Here is a 23,590-nt window from a genome sequence, read left to right on the forward strand (position 1 = left end):
TCTTAGCCGCTCTGTCATTGCTCAACCATATATTTTATAATTATATATTCTTATCTCATTCCTTTACTAGATTGTGTGTATTAGGTTTTGTTGTGGAATTGTTAGATATGACCTGTTAGATACTGCTGCACTCTCAGATGTAGAAGCATAAGCATTTCACAACACTCACAACAACATCTGCTAACCATGTGTATGTGACCAATAAAATTGGATTTGATTTGACATGTGACTCCTTAAAGAGATGGGTGGGGCTAAGGCTTAAGAGGGTGTGAACAATGCTGAATGGGTGTAGACAAAAGAGCTCTTCAGTAGGTGTACCAAAACATTCAAGGGCCATTTTTCTGAAAAAGTGGGGTTACAACTTTCATAGCAGAATTACTTTCCCATTGTTCCTCAAATGCAGTGTATGATATACCATTTTGTCTCTACTTTTATCCAATGTAAAAAAATAATTATAATTTTAATTTGCTACATAATACCGAATCAAGGCGGTTGGTCACATATGTGTATGAAGGTACCTTGTGTCCCTTTGACCTTTCTATACACCAGAGAACAACACTGTACCGTAATGCAGTTACACTTCCGACACTGCCAAAACACCAGCTATCGCGTGTTTACACTTGCTCTGATTGAATCTAGGCCTTCATGTGTCCCTGAGCACTGCTACTTTTTCGTTGGTGATAATCGCACAATTATTGACTTGATTCAGGGAAAGTGCAGAAATGTATTCTTCCCAATAAATCCGTGGTCGGTCTCTGTCATGGTGACAGACCTAGTGGCAAAGCAGGATATTCAGGTTGCTGACATCCAAGAGGTTGTGAGTTCAAATCTCAGGTGTGGTTGTATCTCAAGTGTGCTAACTAATGTTGAGTTAAAGTCCAATCAATTCAGAACGTAGATCAAATTTTTCAGCATTGAAAATAATTGTATGTAGAATTGGATTTCCTGTCTATTTCCTGAATACAGTTTGTTGTTGTATATTTACTTTCAAAATACAGTTCAACTGTAGAAATACATTAAAAGCTATTCCAATATTTTCACTGCAAATTAGTAGCTGTTAACTTACTATAAAATAATAAGTCCATCTAAACTATACTTAAATTAAATGCAATTACAAGTAAGGCATGCCAAGTTCATTTGCAGGACGGGCCAAAAAAGTAACCTACCCAAGTGTATTGCAATTGACAGTAAATATATAGCAAAACACTAATATAGTATCCTATTACTGTAGCAATGTATCGTAAAATATTACGCAAAATTAACAGCAATTGCTAACAGTGTAGTTTCATGTTATTACATGTTGAACCACATGATTTCACATTGTGGAGAATTACACGATTTGAAAATGTGTTTTTGGAACATTTCTCATGGTAAAATTCACATGACATGTAATATTATTTTTGGCAAGACAGCATCAGATACATGGGCTACACATACTATGACAGAGGGTCGCTGTTTCGCTCTCTCGGATGCTTTCTCCAGTGAGATTGATGAGTCAAAATCATCAATATATTCTGGATTTATGGGTGGGCCACTGGGGTTTCCAGGAGGGGGGGGGGGGCACCTTGATTGGGGAGGACTGGCTCGTGGAAATGGCTAGGGCGGAATAAGTGGAATGGTATCAAATAAATCAAACACATGGTTTCTGTGTGTTTGATGCCATTCCATTCGCTCTGTTCCAGACATTATTATGAGCCGTCCTCCCCTCAGCAGCCTCCACTAGGGCCACCCTGTGCCACCCCCTGGACACGCCACTGCTCTAGATAAAATAAATAGACCTATCAGTGAAACCTTAAACTGAGGCTTTGGAGGGCGGTGGGGATTACACCTCGTCAGCGGTTGCTGGCTAATTTTCCTGTCTCTAACGACACTGTATCGTTGTGTGTGAGGGGGAGGCAGAACAGAACACAGGCTTAGAATTACCTCCCTCCAGCAGAGGATGCTGGAGAAGGGCGGGAGGAAAAAAACAAAAAAAACAGCAAGTGACTGCACAGAGGAAGGCTCGCAAGAGGAGAAGGAAGGAGAGAGAAGGGGCGGCGAAGGGGAGGAGAGACGCACTAACAACCTAATGTGTTTAGGTTGTTACTATCTCTAAAAGACGGTTTTGTCTCTACAATACAGACCTCTCTTAGCACCAGCACGCACACACAGGATGACTAGGAAATAGATGTGAATAAAGACAGTGTCACCGAGGCCCAGACACTCCCTCTCTCTCTCTGTGCTTTCAATTACCAACGGTCTGCATGTATTACGACTCACACACACACACACACACACACACACACATTGTAAAGATTCAGCTCACTGAGCTCAGTTCACCCATCACAAACTGCCAGGAATTTTGTGTTTTGTGACAGTTGTGTCTAGGTTTGTCTGCTAAGTGCAGGGATTTTTGGATTGGACACACACACATAAACACACACACACAGTCATGGACATCTGAGTGACAGACACTTAGTTTTCCAATGGCAGTATCAGGTTCCCTCCATGCATGGCCCATTAGTGCTTACAGAACAGGGACAATAAGGCAGCCCCCCGCACCTCTCTGATTCAGAGGGGTTGGGTTAAATGCGGAAGACACCTTTCAGTTGAATGCATTCAGTTGTACAAATGACTAGGTATCCCCCTTTCTCTTTCCTTTCCCATCCACTCTCAGACTGTCAGGATAAGAAAGACTACAGTATACTTCTCATTATAATATAATCATCAAGTTCATCTCACTATAATTATATAAATGAAATCAAATGTTATTTGTGACATGCACAGAGTACAACAGGTGTAGACCTTACAGCGAAATGCTTACTGACAGGCGGTTAATCAACAATGCAGTTTTAAGAAAAATAAGTGTTAAGTGAAAAAAGAAGTAAGTCAAAATAAATAAATAGAAAAAGAACGAATCATTAAAGAGCAGCAGTAAAATAACAGTAGCGAGGCTATTTTACACAGGGTACCAGTACAGAGTCAATGTGCAGGGGCAGTTAGGTTAGTCGAGGTAATATGTACATGTAGGTAGAGCTAAATACCAATCAGTGTTATTTACTCATGTTGATATTTTACTATTCCAGACATAACAAACTCTCAAAAAGTGATATACTATTGTTTAGATATCCAATTGAATAATAACCGACAGCTCATAACGAGAATCAGATGCTCACATCCAGAGTCAATGGTAGTGTTCAGCCCAATTCTACAACGAGTAAGGTGGATCTGGTGGATGAAGAACGAGCTGTTACTTCTCTCCCTCTGTCCCTCTCTCTCTTTCTCTATGTCAGTGGTGGACTCAAACCAAATCAAAGTGTGTTGGTCGCGTACACAGTTTAGCAGTTTGTATAGCGGGGTGCAGTGAAATGCTTGTGTTACTGGCTCCTAACAGTAGAGGAAAATGTCAAACAAGTACACAAATAATTAATCATCAAAAACTAGAAACAAGAAATCAAGAATGTCAGAATGATATCCAATTAACAACCCAAATAACACTGTATCAGTAATCCAAATTCAATTTATGCTTACATAAACCAAACAGATATACTAAGAATGATATGTACAGCAGTAGATCTATTACAGTGAGCGCTGTTAAGAATCTAGTATATAAATACGCAACTAACCAACTAACCAACAGACTCAGCCCCAGGTGATGTGCTATCCAGTTTTCGTGTGTGTGTGTGTGTCTGTAGGTGCGTGTGTTCGCCTGTGTTCTGGGCTTCTTTCCCTGTGGCTGTTAGATATCTTGTTGTCATGACACCAATCCAGAATCCGACCTACAGTTGGCAACAAAAAAACTTGAATAAACTAAGCACAAATGGGCACTTTCACAGATCACTAGCTATAAGTACAACTCCGTTTCAGTTAGAAGCAAAAACCCTAGACAGTAAGTCCAAGTTGGTTAGATGTACGTAGTCTTTGCAACACCAGAGACGTGGGTCATATACTGAGGAACCATGGTCTTACTAACTTAACTTACTAACTGTATAGTACCTACTATGTACAGTACTTACTATAGGCTACTTATAGTATGGTGATTTGAATAATAGCATATGCTAAAGCTAAATGACCATATTATCATTAGCTGGGTGAAACCTGGTAATTACTGTCTATAACACACGGCAGAACAGAACACCCATGATACAATGTCTCTTGGCCTACCGAGGTCTTCCTCAGGCAGCGTTGCCATGGCGCCAGCCAATCAGGGGACAGGGATGTGGTAGTAGTCCTGGGCAACCAGAGAGATGGTGGGAGGAGAGGGGCAGAATCTCCTCAGACAGAGATGCAGGCAGTGAGCAAACACACACACCACACACACACAGACACACACACACACTGCATCCATGGGTTGAGCAAACAACCATATTCGGAACAACAATCAGAGCCAGCGTGCTGCTCCATTAATTCCCTTCTGTGCACACACACACACACACATAAACCATCTACTGCCCTGGGAGTGGGACACACGCAGGTAGACAGACATATATACAGGTCACTCATTCAGTCTGTCTCTCTCGCTCTCATCTGACCATCTCTGACCATTTCTCTAGCTATTGTAAACATTCAAACTACATTCCACACACCATGTATACATTACTCACACACAAACACCTTAAAACAAAAACCCCCAAATTATATTTTTTCAACTTGAAATTTGATTACTTTTCCTAGAGTGACCACAACATTAGAAAAACATGACTCAGGTTCACAGACAAAATGAAAACAATTTCAGACAAAATGAACAACATTTCAGACAAAATAAAAATGTCTTGAAAGCATTGTTTACTGATGGGGCATGCAGTCAGAGACTGCAGTCAGTTCTCTCTTTTCTGAAGCCATGAGTGCATGTTTCAGTGCCCAACAGGTCGGAGATCAGATTTTTCAGATGTCCAGGAGGAACAAGAGAACAATGATTTAGAAGAGGAGGAGGTATCTGAAGAAGATGATGGGGAAGAATACAACCCAGAGCACGACGCATCATCTTCAGATGAAGAAGAAATCCCCCAAGCTGAAAGAGAGACATTTTTGTTAAAGAACAGCAAAATAATATGGTCCTCGTCACCATATGACAACCAGGGCAGGAAGGCGGCACAAAATGTCATAAGGAGGCTACGATTTGATAACTGTGAGTCAAGATCGTGTGAGAGACAAACTCTCTAAGAGAGGTCTGGGAGAAGTGGGTGGAGCGTCTGCCTCTACAACCCTGGGCCTGAATTAACAGTGGATGAGCAACTGGTACCATTCAGAGGTCCATTTTTATTTTCATATCTGTAATGGAAGTGATTTTCACTGTTAATCTTATTATGTATCGCTGTAATATCATTAATTTATGTGAATGGTTTCTGTGACACAGATACTAATTACTGATAGTAATCTCTATTGTCAAAAGGTCACTGTTTTTTCCGGCAGTATATGCCCAGGAAGCCAGCAAAGTATGGCATCAAGATATGGGTGGCCTGTGAAGCACAATCCAGCTAAGCTTGGAAGATGCAAGTCTACCAGGGGATGTGGGTTGTGCTTGATGTGACAGATGACTGAGGGGGCATAATGTCATGTCTGACAATTTCTTCACCTCTTATGAACCCAGCCAGCAGCTCCTGAAGAGGAAGATCACCATGGTTGGCGCAGTTAGAAAGAACAAGCCTGAGCTCCCCCTGCACTCCTAACAACAAGGGGGAGAGAGACCTTCTCATCAAACTTTGCCTTCACCGCCACCACCACTCTAGTTTCTAACCTCACAAAAAGGAACAAGAATGTGGTCCTCCTGAGCACACTGCACAAACGGCTGAGATCAGTGATTGTGAGGACAGGAAGCCAGCCATCATCCTGGACAACAACCACAACAAAGGAAGTGTGGACAACCTAGACAAGGTGATTTGAACTTCCAGCTGCAGGAGGATGACTGTCCGCTGGCCCCTGGTCATCTTCCATAACATCATTGATGTGTCCTCATACAATGCCTTTGTGATATAGAACGAGATCAACCCTACCTGGATGCCTGATAAGCGGAACAAAAGGAGGGTGTTCCTGGAGCAGCTGGGAAAGGCACTTGTAACCCCACACATTCAAAGAAGGGAGCGCCTCCCCTGCACAGCAGCCTCTGCAGCACTTGTGAAAGCAGTTCAGGGGGCTGAATCTTGTCCTGATCCACTTGAGGCTGCAGCTTGGGCAGGTAAAAAGAGGAGATGCCAATTCTGCCCCCCAAAGAAGGACTGTAAAACAAATACTATGTGCTGCATACGTGTGCTAATTAGAATTGATTGATTTATGTTCTTCACATTTTTGTTTTGTATCTATAGACAGCTAGCTTCTGTTCTCCTCTGGGAACATTGACTTCAATACAAAACCTAGGAGGCTCATGGTTCTCACCCCTTTTTATAGACTTACACAGTAATGATGACTCTTTCAAGAGGACGTCCTCCAACCTATCAGTTCTCTTGCAGCATTAACTGACATTTTGCCCACCCAATCAAGAATGAATCTAGTACTTAAAGCATTAAGCTACAGCTAGCTAGCACTGCAGTGAGTAGTTACTCAAAGAGAGAGAAAGACAATAATTGAACCGTTTTGAACAAATACATTTCTTCCATTATTAAGTCGATGCAAGAGAGAGAGAGAGTGAGAGAGTTATTTAGTTGTAATTTTTGTAACTTTCACTTAGCTAGTGAATGCAGCTAGCTAATTTAGCCTACTCAAACACTCAGCTTAAACAGAGAGTGATGCTATGTTACCTATCCAACACTGGAACTCTTCCAAGTCAAGATAAGCTTTTGGTTTTATTCATTTATTGCCAACGGGCCTGCCGGTGTAACTGCTAAACTGCTCGCTAACTGTACACTGTACTGCATGATTGTAGCAGGTTTACTAACGCGCTAGTTCTAGTAACTATGTTGACTTGACGTTAGCTAATATGGTGACGACGATGTAGGCTGTGTGTAGCGGATCGCGAATGTGATCTGAAGGAAAGATGATTTTTTCCTGGTCACAGACAGCTGATGTGTTGTGCACTGAAGTCAACAAGCGAAGGGAAAGGGTGAAGAGGAGAGCACGTAGATGTGAGAAGGAATTATCCAACGATCAAAGGGACCATGCTGTTTGTATGTGACTGTTATGAAAGTTAACTGTGTTAGCGTGTGATCAGGGGTGTATTCATTCCAACGATTCTGTTGAAAACGTTCTTAAATGGAAGTAAACGTAACGAAACGGGGATAAACATACCTGAATTTGTCCAATAGAAACTCGAATGATTACATCCTAGATCAGCTAGATGCAAGCAATATTGTGCAAGGCGGTATTGAACGTGTCAATGTCTGTTACCTTGTTTACTTACATTTTTCTCAACTTGTGCACCTACCTCATAAACTTTCATTCATTGACTAGGTAGTAGCAACCTCATGATGGGAATAGGGAAAAATGTGTGTATCATGTAGTAGCCTAAATCTATTGATGTTACATTGAGCTGGGTTAATGGATATGAATGACAGTCATCCAATATGCTGTAATAGAAATAAGGCCATGCTCATAAAAACAAAACAAAAATATTCCCTCATCTTAAACGGCACCAACCGCCACTGGTTCAACCACCACAAAACACCGTAGCTATATCTACAATTAGGTAGTGAAGACTTGTTCATGACAAAAAAGCCTATATTAGCTACAGGTTTATCATTTTTGGTAAGATTAACTCGGACTCTTTTGAGGTTGAAAGGGGGTTCAGTGGACAGTCATCTTGGTAACATTTTAGAATGTTAGGACAGCATATTGTAGCCCAACTTATTTTTTTTAGCTATCCTATGAGAGTTATAAGACAGATCACTGGCCTAATGTTTACAGAACACAATATAGACAGACATCAATCTCTATAACACAATATATTTTAAACTCTAGCTGCAAGATGGTGTGCTGTTCCTTTTTTGATATCTTTTTCCTCCCTGGTTCCATTGCTCATATTTGATCATACGATTTCCCTTTCATCTATCTTTCATCTCTCTTGTCTATTTGTCTTAATTCTTTACCTAGTGCTATTATACTGTCCCTTTTGTAGCCTAATGTTTGTAAACATTAGGCTACATTTGTTTACTCTACTGTATGTAAAGACACTACGCCAGAGTTATTCTCCGGCCATTATAGTGAAGGGAACCCTGCACACTGTGTGTAACCTAAATGCATATAAACATTCCTTGAAGCAAGACGTTTCGTTACTGTACATACAGTGGCCCTCATCTATCAAACAAACAATGTCACTCTCTTTCCTACAATCTTTTGGTAAATAAGGCCCAGCGTGCAGGAGTTTCTTCAACGAATCTACTTGAGACTCCTACGCACCTACGACAAGACGTTGGCCTACTTCAAGTGTTTGTTCTATTGTCAGGTAGGTAAATAACCATAACAAAGCCCTGTTCCCCAGCCCAATAGGTCCTTATCGTTTAAATATAAACACCTACTTTAATAATGAAGGCGGGGTGGAGTAGACCTGTCAATAACTGAGTGGCTCTTTTCTGTCTTAGCTTATTTGTAGGTTATCATGTAGTGTCAGTTTGAGTTGTTTCATGAAAAAAGTTCCAAAAAAGTTCCAATAAATAATTTGCATCTCTACAATGTGAAAGAAAATGGTTATAAGCTATTCAAATCTATTTTAACACATGTACAGAATGGGGGTAGGCTACAATAGCAGAGTTCCTGATATCTCAAAACAAGTAGACTGCCTGTAGAGCAAAGAACACTGGCTTTCCACAGCTCACAATGCTTTCCACAGATTTTTTTTCAATATTTATTTTATGCGAATCTATTTTATTCTATGGTCAAATGTTGCATAAAATTACAAGGTATGACAGTCAGAATCATGTGCTGGTTGTCAAGGTGGGTGTCATTACCTTTTATTTGCTCCCATAAAAACAACATGGACTGGGCTACCGATACAATACTAGAAAAAGACGCACAATACAAAATCGTGTAGCTTATTTTTCCAAAACAAGAATCAAGTCGAGACAGCGACCAAAAATAAAGACAGATAAGTCTATTTTCTTACCTTGCTTCTGAGCTGTCCGGAGGTCGACACTTTCCGGATGAGTTTCTGCGGGCCTTCTTGTTCTCCCTCGCTGTCTGAAGACTCGTCCACGGCCCCGGAGCCCCCGACAGCCCCCACCACATGGGCATGGATCCCCGTTGTCGAAGGGCCTTTCTCCGGCTCCTGTTGCGGAAAAGGATAAGACCAGTCCGGGTTAGTCTTCCCCCGGTCAGCCGCTCCCTTCCTCTCCGGGATGCGAGAGCTGGACAGTGGCTGGAAAGCGTCTTTCCTCGCCGTCATCTCGTCCCTCTTCTCAACCCTAATTAGCGCTGTAAGAACCGATATCTATATATCCAAGAACATACGTGCGCAGCTGTGCTCATGGGGACGTAGCATGTCTCGGTGCGGTGGGGTTTACTGGGGTAAAGCCTAGTTCAGGATGTGTTTATGGTTCCATCTTACATGCTCAGACCAGACTGAGGCTAGAGACCGCCTAGGCTGCCTCCCTCACACACAGACGCACCAGCAACCAACAACCGGTGGACATGGAATAACCGGTGGACATCGCCATGGAATACCCTAGCGGCCGCAACAGAAGCAGTCCAACTCATACTGTAACTGTAACGGATTTCAAAATCCCACAAAAAAATATGAGCAAATTGAACATGCAAACTATATGGGCAATGTTAACTGTAGGCCTATGTCTTTTGGGCTATAGCCATAGGCAGGAAATATAATGATATAGCAATAGCCTATTTTCCAAATTTTGACTAATGATATGTTATTAATTCAAAAAAGGCATAGGATAATAATAAACAATTTGATATTGCGCGGTTATAATAGGTCTACAGATTGTCAGAACACTTTCGACTCATGAAACAAAACTGATACAAATTAGCACTGGGGGGTAGCCTATTCCTACTTTGGAATCGGAAAATGTAGCCTATGGGTAAAGGGTTACATTCTTGTGCTGATATATGATATATTGATATATTGTATTGTAGAGAAACCATTCCATTGCTCAGGCTAAATGCCACTTGATAGCCCACTTTGCGATAATGTCACAGGAGAAACCGCAGTCTTACAAAATATGTGATCTAAAAACACCATCAAATAAATAGAATAGGCTATTGACATCAAAAGTGTCCGATTTAACAGTCGTCTATAATGTAGCTACATGGATTAGGTTTGAAAATAACATTAACCACTTGAATAGCAACTTCAGAAAAAGACAACGAGACTATAATCATATACATTTTTAGTTTGTCTAAAGACCAACTTTGTTAAACATCAATCTGACTGTTCTATTGTTTTCACAGCAAAAGACAATAGGGGTTGAGTTCTCAGAAAAGCAAAGGCATTCGGTTCTCCAAAAACAATGACTGATCTGGATGGTGACAAGAAATTACTTAGAAATTATTCTAAAACGGGAGAAAAACGTCTGTCTTTTCCCTTTCAGTATTTAGTCTCGTAGACAAAAGGCAAGACTAAGAAGACCACACTATCTTATTTCACTAGAAATAATTTGGCAAAAGCTACTGACCAGTTCTTCCCATGCAGGGCTACGAGTATAATGGTATACATCTTCCATAGTCCCACTCAGTCCGCTCCGGGAAACCAGTCTAGAAATAGTATATGCAGATTAATGGATACAGCTGTCTGGTTAGCGTAAAACCGTCTATATATGGTTTGAGGTTCTGAACCAGGTAGGCCTCCTAGGCTATAATTCCGTGTTGCCTATTACTCCACTCTACCACCTCCTCTAAAATCTTCTCTGCCGCTTCCCTCGCCGCTGGTTCAAGGGCTGAGCCTCGTCAACCACGTGATAAAGTCAAACCCTTATATGGCACGGAGGAGCACCGAGGGAGAACGGGGCACCTCCTCCCCAATCCTCCTTGCCTTTTCCATCGCCACTGGTTCAATGGGAGGAGGGTGACGCCATAAAAACGAAGACACTGCCTTAAACAATTTTGACAGAGTTAATTTCACTCTCGCCCATTAAGAATATAATGATTATGGATACACACAGTAGTTTAATATAAGCATTTTTCACAGAGGGTAGAAGAATGTTGACTCTTTCTATATTTTGTAATAGCCTACAGACGAAATTAGTGTGAAGCATAGCAGGATTAATTTATGTATTCAGACAATATTTACTTGTACACAATAGTCACAAACAAGACAAAATAACAATATTTCATTTGAAGGTATGTTTAGGCCTAGGTCTAGATATTTAATTCATAAAAAAAAATTATAGACTAACAATTAATTACAAAACAGAAATGTCTTGATGAATAAGTGGACCATCTTCCCTCAGCCTATACGAATTCAGAAGCAAAGATTGCTTTAACACAGTGCCTCCTCTGCCTATAAGCAGATTGACTACACACTGCGTATAAGGCCCGCAGCCGCTAGGGGGCCTCGAACTGAGTTTAGGGGGTCTCAATTTACTTTTGGGAGTTAGAATAGTAGAACACAAAGATTGCAATTTAAAACATTTGGTACTGAATCAGCAGTTTTCCTCATTATGTACATCCCTGACATTCAATTACCCATGTCAGCTAACATTTATAAATGTCTTGGTAAATTAGTCTAGCCAGCTATCCAAACCTTGTAGTAATCATGGCTGAATTAGGGCTACTGACCAGGCGCTAAGGGCACGTGCCCAGGCCCCTGACCTCCAGAGGGCCTCCACTGATTTTCTTTGTCACCCAGATATCTTATGAACATGGAATAGATCAAGGCAAAATGTGTAGAATTGCAGGAAATTTGCTTTAAAACTGCAACATTTTCTCTCCACTCCTTGGCATGGGTCCTCAGATCCTCAGAAACGTCTACAGCTGCACCATTGAGATCATCTTGACTGGCTGTATCACTGGTTGGTATGGCAACTGACTGGCATCCAATCATAAGGCGCTGCAGAGGGTAATGCGTACGGCCCAGTACATCGATGGGGCCGAGCTCCCTGCCATCCAGGACCTCTATACCAGGCGGTGTCAGAGGAAGGCCCTAAAAATGGTCAAAGACTCCAGCAAAAGTCAAACGGATCTCTCTGATACCGCACAGCAAGCGATACCGGAGCGCCAAGTCTGGGACCAAAAGGCTCCTGAACAGAAGACTGCTGAACAGTTAATCAAATGGCTTTCTGGACTATTTGCATTGACCACTTTTTTTAGCACAGACTTTCTTGCACTGGCTCTATGCACACTCATTGGACTCTACTCACACACTCACATATACTACACTGACACTCCAACAAACACATACACACACACACTACATACGCTCACACATAAAACACACACACACTTTCATACTCTTCACATATGCTGCTACTACTCCATTTTTTTATCTATCATGATTGCCCAGTCACTTTTACACCTACCTACTTGTACATATTACCTCAATTACCTCAACTATCTTGTATCCCTCACATTGACTCGGTACCGGTACTCCTTGTATATATCCTCGTTATTTTATTTTTATTGTTACTATTTCCTTTTTTTATTTAGCTAATTGTTTTTGCTTTTTAACTCTGCATTGTTGGAAAAGCATTTCAAAGTGAAGTCTACACCTGTTGTATGCAGCGCATATGCAAATAAAATGTGGTTTGATTTAGCAAAAGGTGTAGAATTCCTGGAAATTATCATTAAAATGTCATTTTTTTCTCCCACCCCATATCAAGATGTAGGTTGACATTTATTGCCATGAATCAAGTGTGTGCCTTTCCAAATCATGTCCAATCAATTGAATTTTCCACAGGTGGACTCCAATCTAGTTGTAGAAACATCTCAAGGATGATCAATGGATACAGGATGCACCTGAGCTCAATTTCTAGTCTCATAGCAATGGGTCTGAATACTTATGTAAATAAGGTATTTCTGTTTAGGTTTTTTATACATTTTCAAAAAATTCAAAAAAACTGTTTTCACATTGTCATTATGGGGTATTGTGTGGAGATTGCAAAGCATTTTAAATTTTTTTATCATTTTTAGAATAAGGCTGTAATGTAACAAAATGTGGTAAAATCAAGGGGTCTTAATACTTTCCGAAGGCACTGTATATGTATACATGTATATATACATTCTAGTCATACTTTATCAAAATACTTTTAAAAATCTGCTATGAAGACCTGGCCTGGTTTCTTTGATGTTTCATAGTGTTTTAAGTAATTGTCATATATTATATGTCTGATCAGAAAGAAGAATATCTGGTAAAACCTTTTAATTCTATGCACTATGCATTTTGCCAGGATTTGTGCTTCACAACATTGCAATGTAAGAGGCCTCCAGTTTTTTAAATTAACTTTATATTTACCACACGGGTCCTGTTTCAGTAGTCGTGAAATCAGACCATCTTGCTGAGTACCTGAGCGTCTACCATTTTTATAGGAGAAGTTCAAACATGCTAATACTGGATATTTGAGTACAGAAAGACATGTCTGATATCAAATCAAATCAAAGTTTATTTGTCATGTGCGCCGAATACAACAGGTGTAGACCTTACAGTGAAATGCTTACTTACAGGCTCTAAACAATAGTGCAAAATAGGTATTAGGTGAACAATAGGTAAGTAAAGAAATAAAACAACAGTTAAAAGACAGGCTATATACAGTAGTGAGGCTATAAAAGTAGCGAGGCTACTTACAGACACTGGTTAGTCAGGCTGATTGAGGTAGTATGTACATGTAGATATGGTTAAAGTGACTATGCATATATGATGAACAGAGAGTAGCAGTAGTGTAAAAAGAGGGGTTGGCGGGTGACGGGTGGTGGGACACAATGCAGATAGCCCTGTTAGCCAATGTGCGGGAGCACTGGTTGGTCGGTCCAATTGAGGTAGTATGTACATGAATGTATAGTTAAAGTGACTATGCATATATGATAAATATAGAGTAGCAGCAGGTTGGGGGGGGGGGTGCACACAATGCAAATAGTCCATGTAAACATTCAATTACCTGTTCAGAAGTTTTATGGCATGGGGATAAAAACTGTTGAGAAGCCTTTTTGTCCTAAACTTGGCACTCCGGTATGGCTTGCCATGTGGTAGTAGAGAGAACAGTCTACAACAGTCCACGATCATCTCCTTAATCTTGGTTAGGTTGAGGGATAGGTTGTTATTCTGGCACAACCTAGCCAGGTCATTGACCTCCTCCCTATAGGCTGTCTCGTTGTTGTCGGTGATCGGGCCTACCACCGTTGTGTCGTCTGCAAACTTAGTGATGGTGTTGGAGTCGTGCCTGGCCATGCAGTCGTGGGTGAACAGGGAGTACAGATGGGGACAGAGCACGCACCCCTGGGGAGCTCCAGTGATGAGGATCCGCGTGGCGGATGTGTTGCTACCTACCCTCACCACCTGGGGGTGGCCCGTCAGGAAGTCCAGGATCCAGTTGCAGAGGGAGGTGTTTAGTCCCAGGATCCTTAGCTTAGTAATGAGCGTTGAGGGCCCTATGGTGTTGAATGTTGAGCTGTAGTCAATGAATAGCATTCTCACATAAGTGTTCCTTTTGTCCAGGTGGGAAAGGGCAGTGTGGAGTGCAATAGAGTTTGCATCATCTGTGGATCTTTTTGGGCGGTATGCAAATTGGAGTGGGTCTAGGGTTTCTGGGATAATGGTGTTGATGTGAGCCATTACCAACCTTTCAAAGCACTGTCTGTAATAGTTTGCAAGCCCTGCCACATGATATACCTGTACTTGTATGTTTGTTTTCTTAAACTTGCATCATGTTGTCTCCATGGCAGGAGTTGCGAGTGTCAAATAGCAGGATGTCCAAGAACTGGGTGCAGGTTCAATGTATATTTTCAGTTTAGATTAAATTTAACGCTCAGCCTATTTGAAATTTAATTATGGTTTACAGATTTTTTTTATAATGCATTATACTACAGTAATATTCATGTTGAAAATGTCTATCAATTTCCAGACTCACCATCTCTTGCAATCTTCCAGGTTCAAGGTGAAGCTAAGGTGAAGCTAATCACCTCTCTGTCCTCTACCATGCATAAGATTTTTGTGTGTGATGTAGTGCTAGAGAAGTGTGCCCAAGGCCAAGGCAAGCTACAGATCACTTGTTTTGTTGAGTTCAACTTGTAGTACGTTTGCCTATCTGGGCATAGGCCCTAAAGTTCTGCAGTTATTTGAAGTCATCTTTATTTTATGTTTCAACTTATTTTACGATTCATATTTATTGTACAATGTTCCTGCAAACCTTTTCGCCCTGTTTCTCACTGGAGCTCGAAGAGAAAATAAAAGCAACCCAAACTTGTATCAAATCAAATCAAATTGTACTTGTCACATGCGCCGAATACAACAGGTGTAGACCTTACTGTGAAATGCTTACTTACAAGCCCTTCACCAACAATGCAGTTCAAGAAATAGATTTAAGAAAATATTTACTAAATAAACTAAAGTAAAAAACAAAATAAAAGTAACACAATAAAATTACATGACAATAACGAGGCTATAAACAGGGGGTACAGGTTACTTGAGGTAATTTGTACATAGGGGTAAAGTGACTATGCATAGATAATAAACAGTGAGTAACAGCATTGCAAAAACAAGGGGGGGGGGGGGGGCATTTGTAAATAGTCCGGGTGGCCATTTGATTTGTTTAGTTGTTCAGCAGCCTCATAGCTTGTGGGTAGAAGCTGTTAAGGAGCCTTTTGGACCTAGACTTGGCGCTCCGGTACCTCTTGCCGTTCAGTAGCAGAGAGAACAATCTATGACTTGGGTGACCATTTTTTTAGGCCTTCCTCTGACACCGCCTAGTATATATGTCCTGAATGTCAGGAAGCTTGGCCCCAGTGATGTATTGGGCCATACGCACTATAATTCCTGGTGGCACAACTCTTTCCTTCAGCTTAGGCCCTAGGTCTCTTTCTTTTTTACGCAATTTCTTACACTATTAAAATTGTTTCCCTATCTGTGCTTTTACTTACAGTCCACGTTAATTACATGCTAATACTTGCTAATAGGCGTAGATACTCGTTTACTGTGGAATTAGGAACTAGGTAGTTGAAGTGGTAGATGTGATTCCACTACGGAAGACATTTCTCACGGACGCATTTTGTTCTTCATTTATTATCTTCCGCCAATTGAAAGGTTGTCGGCGTAGCTACATTATGAAACCAGCATGAGGGAACGTAGCTAACTGCTAAATAACAGTCAAAACGGTCTTGTATTTTTTGGATTCTGACTTCGATAACTTCTGTAATTCACCATGTATTCGCAGATCCTGTGCAAAGGCACGGCTGCGGCTGTGGCTGCGAGGAGAATGCGGAATATTTTAGGTCCTGTCCTGGGCAAAGGCGGCTGGACGTGGAATACTCATGAGGTCAAACTCCTCAACACATCGGCAGGTGACTGACCCTAGCTAACGTTATTAGTAACACTACAGGCTATTATCATAGTGTTCAAATATTGTTTTTGAGCCTAAAACCCCACTTTTGTCGTCTTTATATTTAAAGTGGGCTGATGTAACAGGTTAGCAAGTTAGCTAGCTAGCCACACCATGGAAGTAACTAGATTGTTAGCTAGCTGTCACCTCTCACCTACATTTCGTATGTTGCTGGTAGTTAGCTAGCTAAGTGTTTTACAACTACTGTAATCCAAGCTATCAGATTACACTGTCACATTCACATAACATGGTAAATCATCCCTAGTTAACGTTAGGCCTACTCCTTTTGGTTTTTACTTATGTGGCATTTGTTCCTGCAAACGTTGTATTAGTTTTGTGTGTGGCATCAATCACTGTATTGTACACAATCTTTGTTCTTCTGTGTGTCAGGTGACACAGTGAAGATAGGGGAGATCTCCTACCAGCTCAAAACACCCAGGAACCCAGAGCTAGTGCCCATCAATCACAGTATGTAGCACCAGTGATATGCTCTACCTTCAATGCAATATATTTCTGTCTGTGTGTTGTGTATGTGAGAGAGAAAGAGCGAGAGAATGAATGAGACAGTGAGTTTGTGTTTGCATGTCCTTCCTTGTGTTTTTAGTGTCAGAGACCCTGCCCCAGACTGTGGTCCAGCACCTGCGTTGGATCATGCAGAAGGATCTGTTGGGTCAGGATGTGTTCCTCATCGGACCCCCTGGACCCCTACGACGATCCATCGCCATGAAGTACCTGGTGAAAACAAACACACACACTCACTCTACTAGTCCACTGAGCAATCAAATCAAATTTGAATTGTCACATGCTTCATAAGCAACAGGTGTAGAATAACAGTGCTTACGGTGCCTTCCCAACAATGCAGAATACAATAAGAAATATAATAATAGAAAAATGAATTGTAACACTTATTACACAATGAGCAATGATAGCGAGTCGATGTGCAGGGTTACGAGGACATTGAGTTAGATATGTACATATACAGTTGAAGTTGGAAATTTACATACACTTAGGTTGGAGTCATTAAAACTAGTTTTTCAACCAATCCACAAATGTCTTGTTAACAAACTATAGTTTTGGCAAGTCGGTTAGGACATGTACTCTGTGCATGATACAAGTAATTTTTACAACAATTGTTTACAGTCAGATTATTTCACTTATAATTCACTGTATCATAATTCCAGTGTGTCAGAAGTTTACATACACTAAGTTGACTGTGCCTTTAAACAGCTTGGAAAATTCCAGAAAATGATGTCATGGCTTTAGAAGCTTCTGATTGGCTAATTGACATAATTTGAGTCAATTGGAAGTGTACCTGTGGATGTATTTCAAGGCCAAACTCAGTGCCCCTTTGCTTGACATCATGGGAAAATCTAAAGAAATCAGCCAAGACCTCAGAATTTTTTTTGAGACCTCCACAAGTCTGGTTCATCCTTGGGAGCAATTTCCAAAACGCCTGAAGGTACCACGTTCATCTGTACAGACAATAGTATGCAAGTATAAACACCATGGGACCACGCAGCCATCATACCGCTCAGGAAGGAGATGCATTCTGTCTCCTAGAGATGAACGTACTTTGGTGCAAAAAGTGCAAATAATCAAATCATCCCAGAACAACAGCATAGGACCTCATATTTATTGGTCACATACACATGGTTAGCAGATGTTAATGCGAGTGTAGCGAAATGCTTGTGCTTCTAGTTCCGACGATGCAGTAATATCTAACAAGTAATCTAACAATTTCACAACAAGTACCTTATACACACAAGTGTAAAGGAATGAAGAAGAATATGGTAAAGGGGGAGGCTTGCAAGCCGAAGAACACCATCCCAACCGTGAAGCACTGGGGTGGCAACATCATGTTGTGGGGGTGCTTTGCTGCAGGAGTGATTGGTTCACTTTATAAAATAGATGGCGTCATGAGGGAGGAAAATTAGGTGGATATATTGAAGCAACATCTCAAAGACATCAGTCAGGAAGTTAAAGCTTGGTCGCAAATGGGTCTTCCAAATAGACAATGACCCCAAGCATACTTCCAAAGTTGTGGCAAAATGGCTTAAGGACAACAAAGTCAAGGTATTGGAGTGGCCATCACAAAGCCCTGACCTCAATCCCATAGAAAATGTGTGGGCAGAACTGAAAAAGCGTGTGCGTGCAAGGAGGCCTACAAACCTGACTCAGTTACACCAGCTCTGGCAGGAGGAATGGGCCAAAATTCACCCAACTTATTGTGGGAAGCTTGTGGAAGGCTACCCAAAATGTTTGACCCAAGTTAAACAATTTAAAGGCAATGCTACCAAATACTAATTGAGTTAATGTAAACTTCTGACCCACTGGGAATATGATGAAAGAAATAAAAGCTGAAATAAATAATTCTCTCTACTATTATTCTGACATTTCACATTCTTAAAATAAAGTGGTGATCCTAACTGACCTAAGACAGGACATTTTTACTTGGATTAAATGTCAGGAATTGTGAAAAACTGAGTTTAAATGTATTTGGCTAAGGTGTATGTCAACTTCTGACTTCAACTGTAGGTAGGGGTAAAGTGACTAGGCAACAGGATAGATAATAGACAGTAGCAGCAGCGTGATGAGTGTGGACGTGCCGCTCTTTATCCATGCTGAAGCCTATCTAGGGAGTGGTGCTGTATTGCCAAAAATTAGTGAATTTCCAAAACCTGTTCAACAGTAGCATAGCGCTATAGTTACTATTACTAGTAATATAAGTTACTATTACCATGCAATAAACTATCAAAAGCTATGTGATAACTAATTACTATTAGTACAAGTATACACTGTACAGCATTATTGAGTGTTTTTAAAGTGTTTTGGAGTACTCTAGTATTAGGAAGTGTTCTAAAGTGTTGTGTTGACTTCCCTGATTGGTTAGGAGCTGACTAAGAGGGAGGTGGAGTATGTAGCTCTGTCCAGAGACACTACAGAGACAGATCTCAAACAAAGAAGAGAGATACGATCTGGAACAGCCTTTTACATAGACCAGGTGAGTACCGTTCATATGTCCGTCAGCCCATCCGTCCGTCAATCTATCTGTATGCACTATATAGCTATCAATGTGAAGTTCTGCAAAGGTGTTTTAAAACATTGGTCAGATATGTCAGTGGTGTGAACATTAAGACATTTAGTCTTTTGTCATTGCAGCTACATGCTGATGGTTATACGCTTTCTTGTTAAAAACAGCACTCATTTGTTGGTTTCCGATGAGAGCACCTCAATGATCAAAGCTCCACTCTCCAGCAGCACTGGTTAGATAAGCTGCTGTCAATATAAAGACCCCTTTCCTGGTTGTTTTATTTGTGGCTTGGTTCTACACTTGGGCTGGGAATTGCCAGGGACCACACAATAGTATATCATGATGCTTAGGTGCCTATACGATATTTATTGCAATTCTATATGTTTCACGATTTATCACAATTGTATATGTATTGCGATTCGATACTTCTATTTTATAGCGATTCGATGTTCCAAACATATTGCTCACTATGTCTGCTGCAGAGGGTCGAAAGAGAGCCAAAATAAAAATGTTTTGATCAGTCATTGAAATAAAAGTGCTGAAAATATGTTCGCTCGCCATTTTAAAAGGAAGTTTGAGGCCAAACTATAGGAGGAGAAATACCAACGTTTTGGTGCAGGTACAGCCGACTAGCGCTAGCCAACCTTAATAACTGCCTTTTTAGAGAATCGATACTTGTAGTCATAGAATCAATATAATATTGCGATACTCTACTGTCTCGATTTTCCCTCCATCCCTATTCTACACTAACCATCTAATGATCAGTGAGATCCACTAGGACACAGTTCATTCTGTGAGCTGGTGAGCTAGCTATATATCTTTATGTACATATTCTTTATCCCCTTACACTTGTGTCTATAAGGTAGTAGTTTTTGAATTGTTAGCTAGATTACTTGTTGGTTATTACTGCATTGTCGGACCTAGAAGCACAAGCATTTCGCTACACTTGCATTAACATCTGCTAACCATGTGTATGTGACAAATACAATTTGATTTGATTTAGCTAGCTCATACATCTGCGATCTGAAAGCAGTATCAATGATTTCATAAAGATTGGATAGAATTTATGCGGACATGTTATTACTGACTTGTCACCAATGTTCCCGCTAAGCTGTGCGCAGGCGCGTAGCTCCCCAGGACTGCCACGCTGAAGAAATATCAGCCCGCTCAGAGATTGAACTTCAACTTTCTAGAGTTTTTCCCCTTAGTTAACACTATCAATGTTTCCCTTCACTGTGGGAACTGTGATTGAATCAACGCAGTATTAGCCACTTTCAATGCAACATACTGAAACAGAACAAACTATGCAACACTTGGTATGCAAAACTAGCTATGCAAGAGTTTTTGTTGTAGGCAGAACGCACCAGAGTAGGATTCTATTGCAATGATAGGCTCGACTCAGCCCATACTCTACACAGACCCGCACGGCATAACCAATCAGAGCTGCAGTGGGCCTATTTGCAAATAGACTATTGCCATATATGGATCTGTGCCATTCACTTAAAACTGCACTGTGTTTACACGAGCGGTCCTAAAATGTTATGGATTGCATTTTCTCCATTGTTTTTGATGGTAGGCCACTCTAGTAGGCCTACATTATGATCAAGTAGGCTACTGTAACTTAAAGCGGGTACAGCCTCAATGTTCACAGTAAACGCGCAACGTTCATGTTTGCGCTCAGCAGACCTGAAATTTGCCCAGTTCAAATGATATATTTTTAGGCTAAACCAATGCATGTCCCTTATTATTTAAAAAATATGGATGGAATTGTATCTCTCAACCTGACCCAAATAAGATGATGATTCAATGAGATGGATAAGAGGATGCATATAGACTTCAGGGCTCGACATTAACACTTGTCCGGGACAAGTAAAAAACCTTTTGAGTTTTTAGTAAATGTAAAAAATATCTGTGCAAAAATTCTAGGGAATAATAATAATGAATATATTCATATTTATAATAAAATAATAATTTATAATAGAAATAATCAGGATGTTGTGTCCAATGGGGTAAATGCAGATGGATGAACACCATGCTGTTATTTGACCCATTTCTGGATGTGGAAATTATATTTTAGTGTCAGCATAATGGTGTCAGCATAATGGTGTCAGCATAATGGTGTCAGCATAATGGTGTGAGCATAATTTTATTTTCATGAATTTTGGAGTAGAATGTCCTTTTAAAAAGTCACCAGAATTGAGCTTCTGTCCTTCTACATAAAAATTCTCACGGGAAGGACGCCCTAAGCAAGGTGACTCACGGCAGGGTAGCCTAGTTAGAGCGTTGGACTAGTAACCGGAAGGTTGCAAGTTCAAATCCCCGAGCTGACAAGGTACAAATCTGTTGTTCTGCCCCTGAACAGGGTAGTTAACCCACTGTTCCTGGGCCGTCATTGAAAATAAGAATTTGTTCTTAACTGACTTGCTTGGTTAAATAAAGGTCAAATAAAAAATAAACATGTACAAAATTATCCTCTTTCACTAAAAGCATGATGGTCATTTCTTTCTTACATGAAAGGGAAGGTTAACTTGGCCCCAGACAATTGCCCCTGCCGAGGCGCAGTTGATGAACAGGTGCCTTATTAAACCAATGCTACATAGGCCTACCATCTCTCCAGCGCTTAATATTGGGAGCTGAGAAATCAATCTGACCTTTGGAGAGCTGGGATTCATATCTTAGTTAGTTATCTTGCTTTGAAGTAGCCTACTTTAGCCATTTGATCCCTGATTTATTGAATGAGGAATTATTTTATAAAGAAATCAAAAGTATATGTTTGTAATTGTGATGTTTTGTAGGATATGATGGGTGGCCAACCAGCCTCCAGGAGAGAATTAAAGGGGCAGTGTTGTATTTTGAGACTGGCTTGAATATGCAAAAATGCCAATAGAAAGAGGGTCACCTACATTTGAATGATAATAATACATTTTATTTTGTACAGTGGTTCCTTGCATCATACAAAACCATTTTCAGTTATCTTTTTGGCCCATTTGTGTTACAGACCTTCTTTTGGGGGGGACAAGTGACAATCAAAATGTTAATGTCAAGCCCTGTAGACACTCATCCACTGGTCTCTACTCTGCCTAGAAACAGTCAGCTGGGTCACCATGGAGACAGGGTGTTAATAAACTGCAGTGATTCCCCCAGGGGGAAGCCCTCGGATCATCCTCTCCCTGGGGTTCAGATGATAGACCCTCGATGATTGATCCGAGGGCCATTCAATCAGGGAAAACATCACCCATCCTGCAATAATTCATTTTTGCGGCCTACTTTATTCAACTAGACTATGTAAAATGTATAATTTGCTGCAGGAAGAGGCAGAGCAATGTTGCTTTTGTGGCCTACTCCTCTTCTCCTCCTCCTCCTCCTCTTCTTCTTCCAATGAAAACAAAGCAACCAGGATTAGTGTTTTCACCTCCTCTCCTCCCCCGCTTCCCCGCTGGCCACCATCCATCCCATCAAAGACAAAACAGGTTTCCATTGTTCCCATGGCAACAGGTGCTGAATAGCTGCACCATTATGGATTGAGCTAATTGGTGTCAACATTATTCACAAATTTGTCATTTACTTCAGCAATGGCTGTTTTGGCTAGATTTGTTCGTGTGTGTGTGGATCGGGATGCATAAAACTGGTTTTCTGTCAGGATTGGGTACTAGCAGAAGGGTGTGTTGATAAGAGCATCAGTGTATTCCTGTGGGCCTTGCGCTCATTTGGAGACCTATATTCAGGCTTTGTGTGTCAACCCATCTGCTCTCCCCTCTCCTCTTCCCTCTCTTCTCTCACTAATAGACTCCTCCAATTCAACATCCTTGTAGTCAGCATCTAATATAGATCCAGGGCTGGAAATAATCACTGTCCTCAGAGATTCTTCTGCCATTGAAATCCTTGGGCGGGCCGCCTAAGCATTTTATTGGGCCACCTAAGCATTTTATTGGGCCACCTAAGCATTTTATTGGGCCACCTAAGCATTTTATTGGGCCACCTAAGCATTTTATTGGGCCACCTAAGCATTTTATTGGGCGACCTAAGCATTTTATTGGGCCACCTAAGCATTTTATTGGGCGACCTAAGCATTTTATTGGGCCACCTAAGCATTTTATTGGGCCACCTAAGCATTTTATTGGGCCACCTAAGCATTTTATTGGGCCACCTAAGCATTTTATTGGGCCACCTAAGCATT

At 40.9% G+C, this 23,590-nt stretch overlaps 2 protein-coding genes across 11 annotated transcripts in view; one reads left to right on the forward strand and one right to left on the reverse strand.

The window, feature by feature from the left end:
* The window catches only part of LOC109870925 (diacylglycerol kinase eta), a 72,794-nt gene extending 62,029 nt beyond the window's left edge, over nt 1–10,765 (reverse strand). For 3 of the 8 annotated variants that reach the window (XM_031805867.1, XM_031805869.1, XM_031805865.1), the window contains exon 1: nt 9,011–9,490. In XM_031805867.1, coding sequence (XP_031661727.1) covers nt 9,011–9,289 — 279 coding nt within the window. In that variant the 5' untranslated portion in view covers nt 9,290–9,490. Of the gene's footprint in view, nt 1–9,010; nt 9,492–10,532 lie in introns of those variants that run through there. The other 5 variants (XM_031805868.1, XM_031805864.1, XM_031805871.1 and 2 more) reach the window with 3 other exon arrangements.
* Nucleotides 10,766–16,059: 5,294 nt separating this feature from the next.
* Nucleotides 16,060–23,590, forward strand: part of vwa8 (von Willebrand factor A domain containing 8) — a 91,335-nt gene continuing 83,804 nt past the window's right edge. For 2 of the 3 annotated variants that reach the window (XM_031805605.1, XM_031805606.1), the window contains exons 1-4: nt 16,206–16,344; nt 16,773–16,850; nt 16,987–17,117; nt 19,273–19,383. In XM_031805605.1, the coding sequence (XP_031661465.1) occupies nt 16,206–16,344; nt 16,773–16,850; nt 16,987–17,117; nt 19,273–19,383 (459 nt within the window). Of the gene's footprint in view, nt 16,345–16,772; nt 16,851–16,986; nt 17,118–19,272; nt 19,384–23,590 lie in introns of all 3 variants that reach the window. The other variant, XM_020461632.2, reaches the window with a different exon arrangement.

The sequence above is a fragment of the Oncorhynchus kisutch genome, linkage group LG26 (genome assembly GCF_002021735.2).
Source record: "Oncorhynchus kisutch isolate 150728-3 linkage group LG26, Okis_V2, whole genome shotgun sequence".
Classification (NCBI taxonomy): Eukaryota; Metazoa; Chordata; class Actinopteri; order Salmoniformes; family Salmonidae; genus Oncorhynchus; species Oncorhynchus kisutch.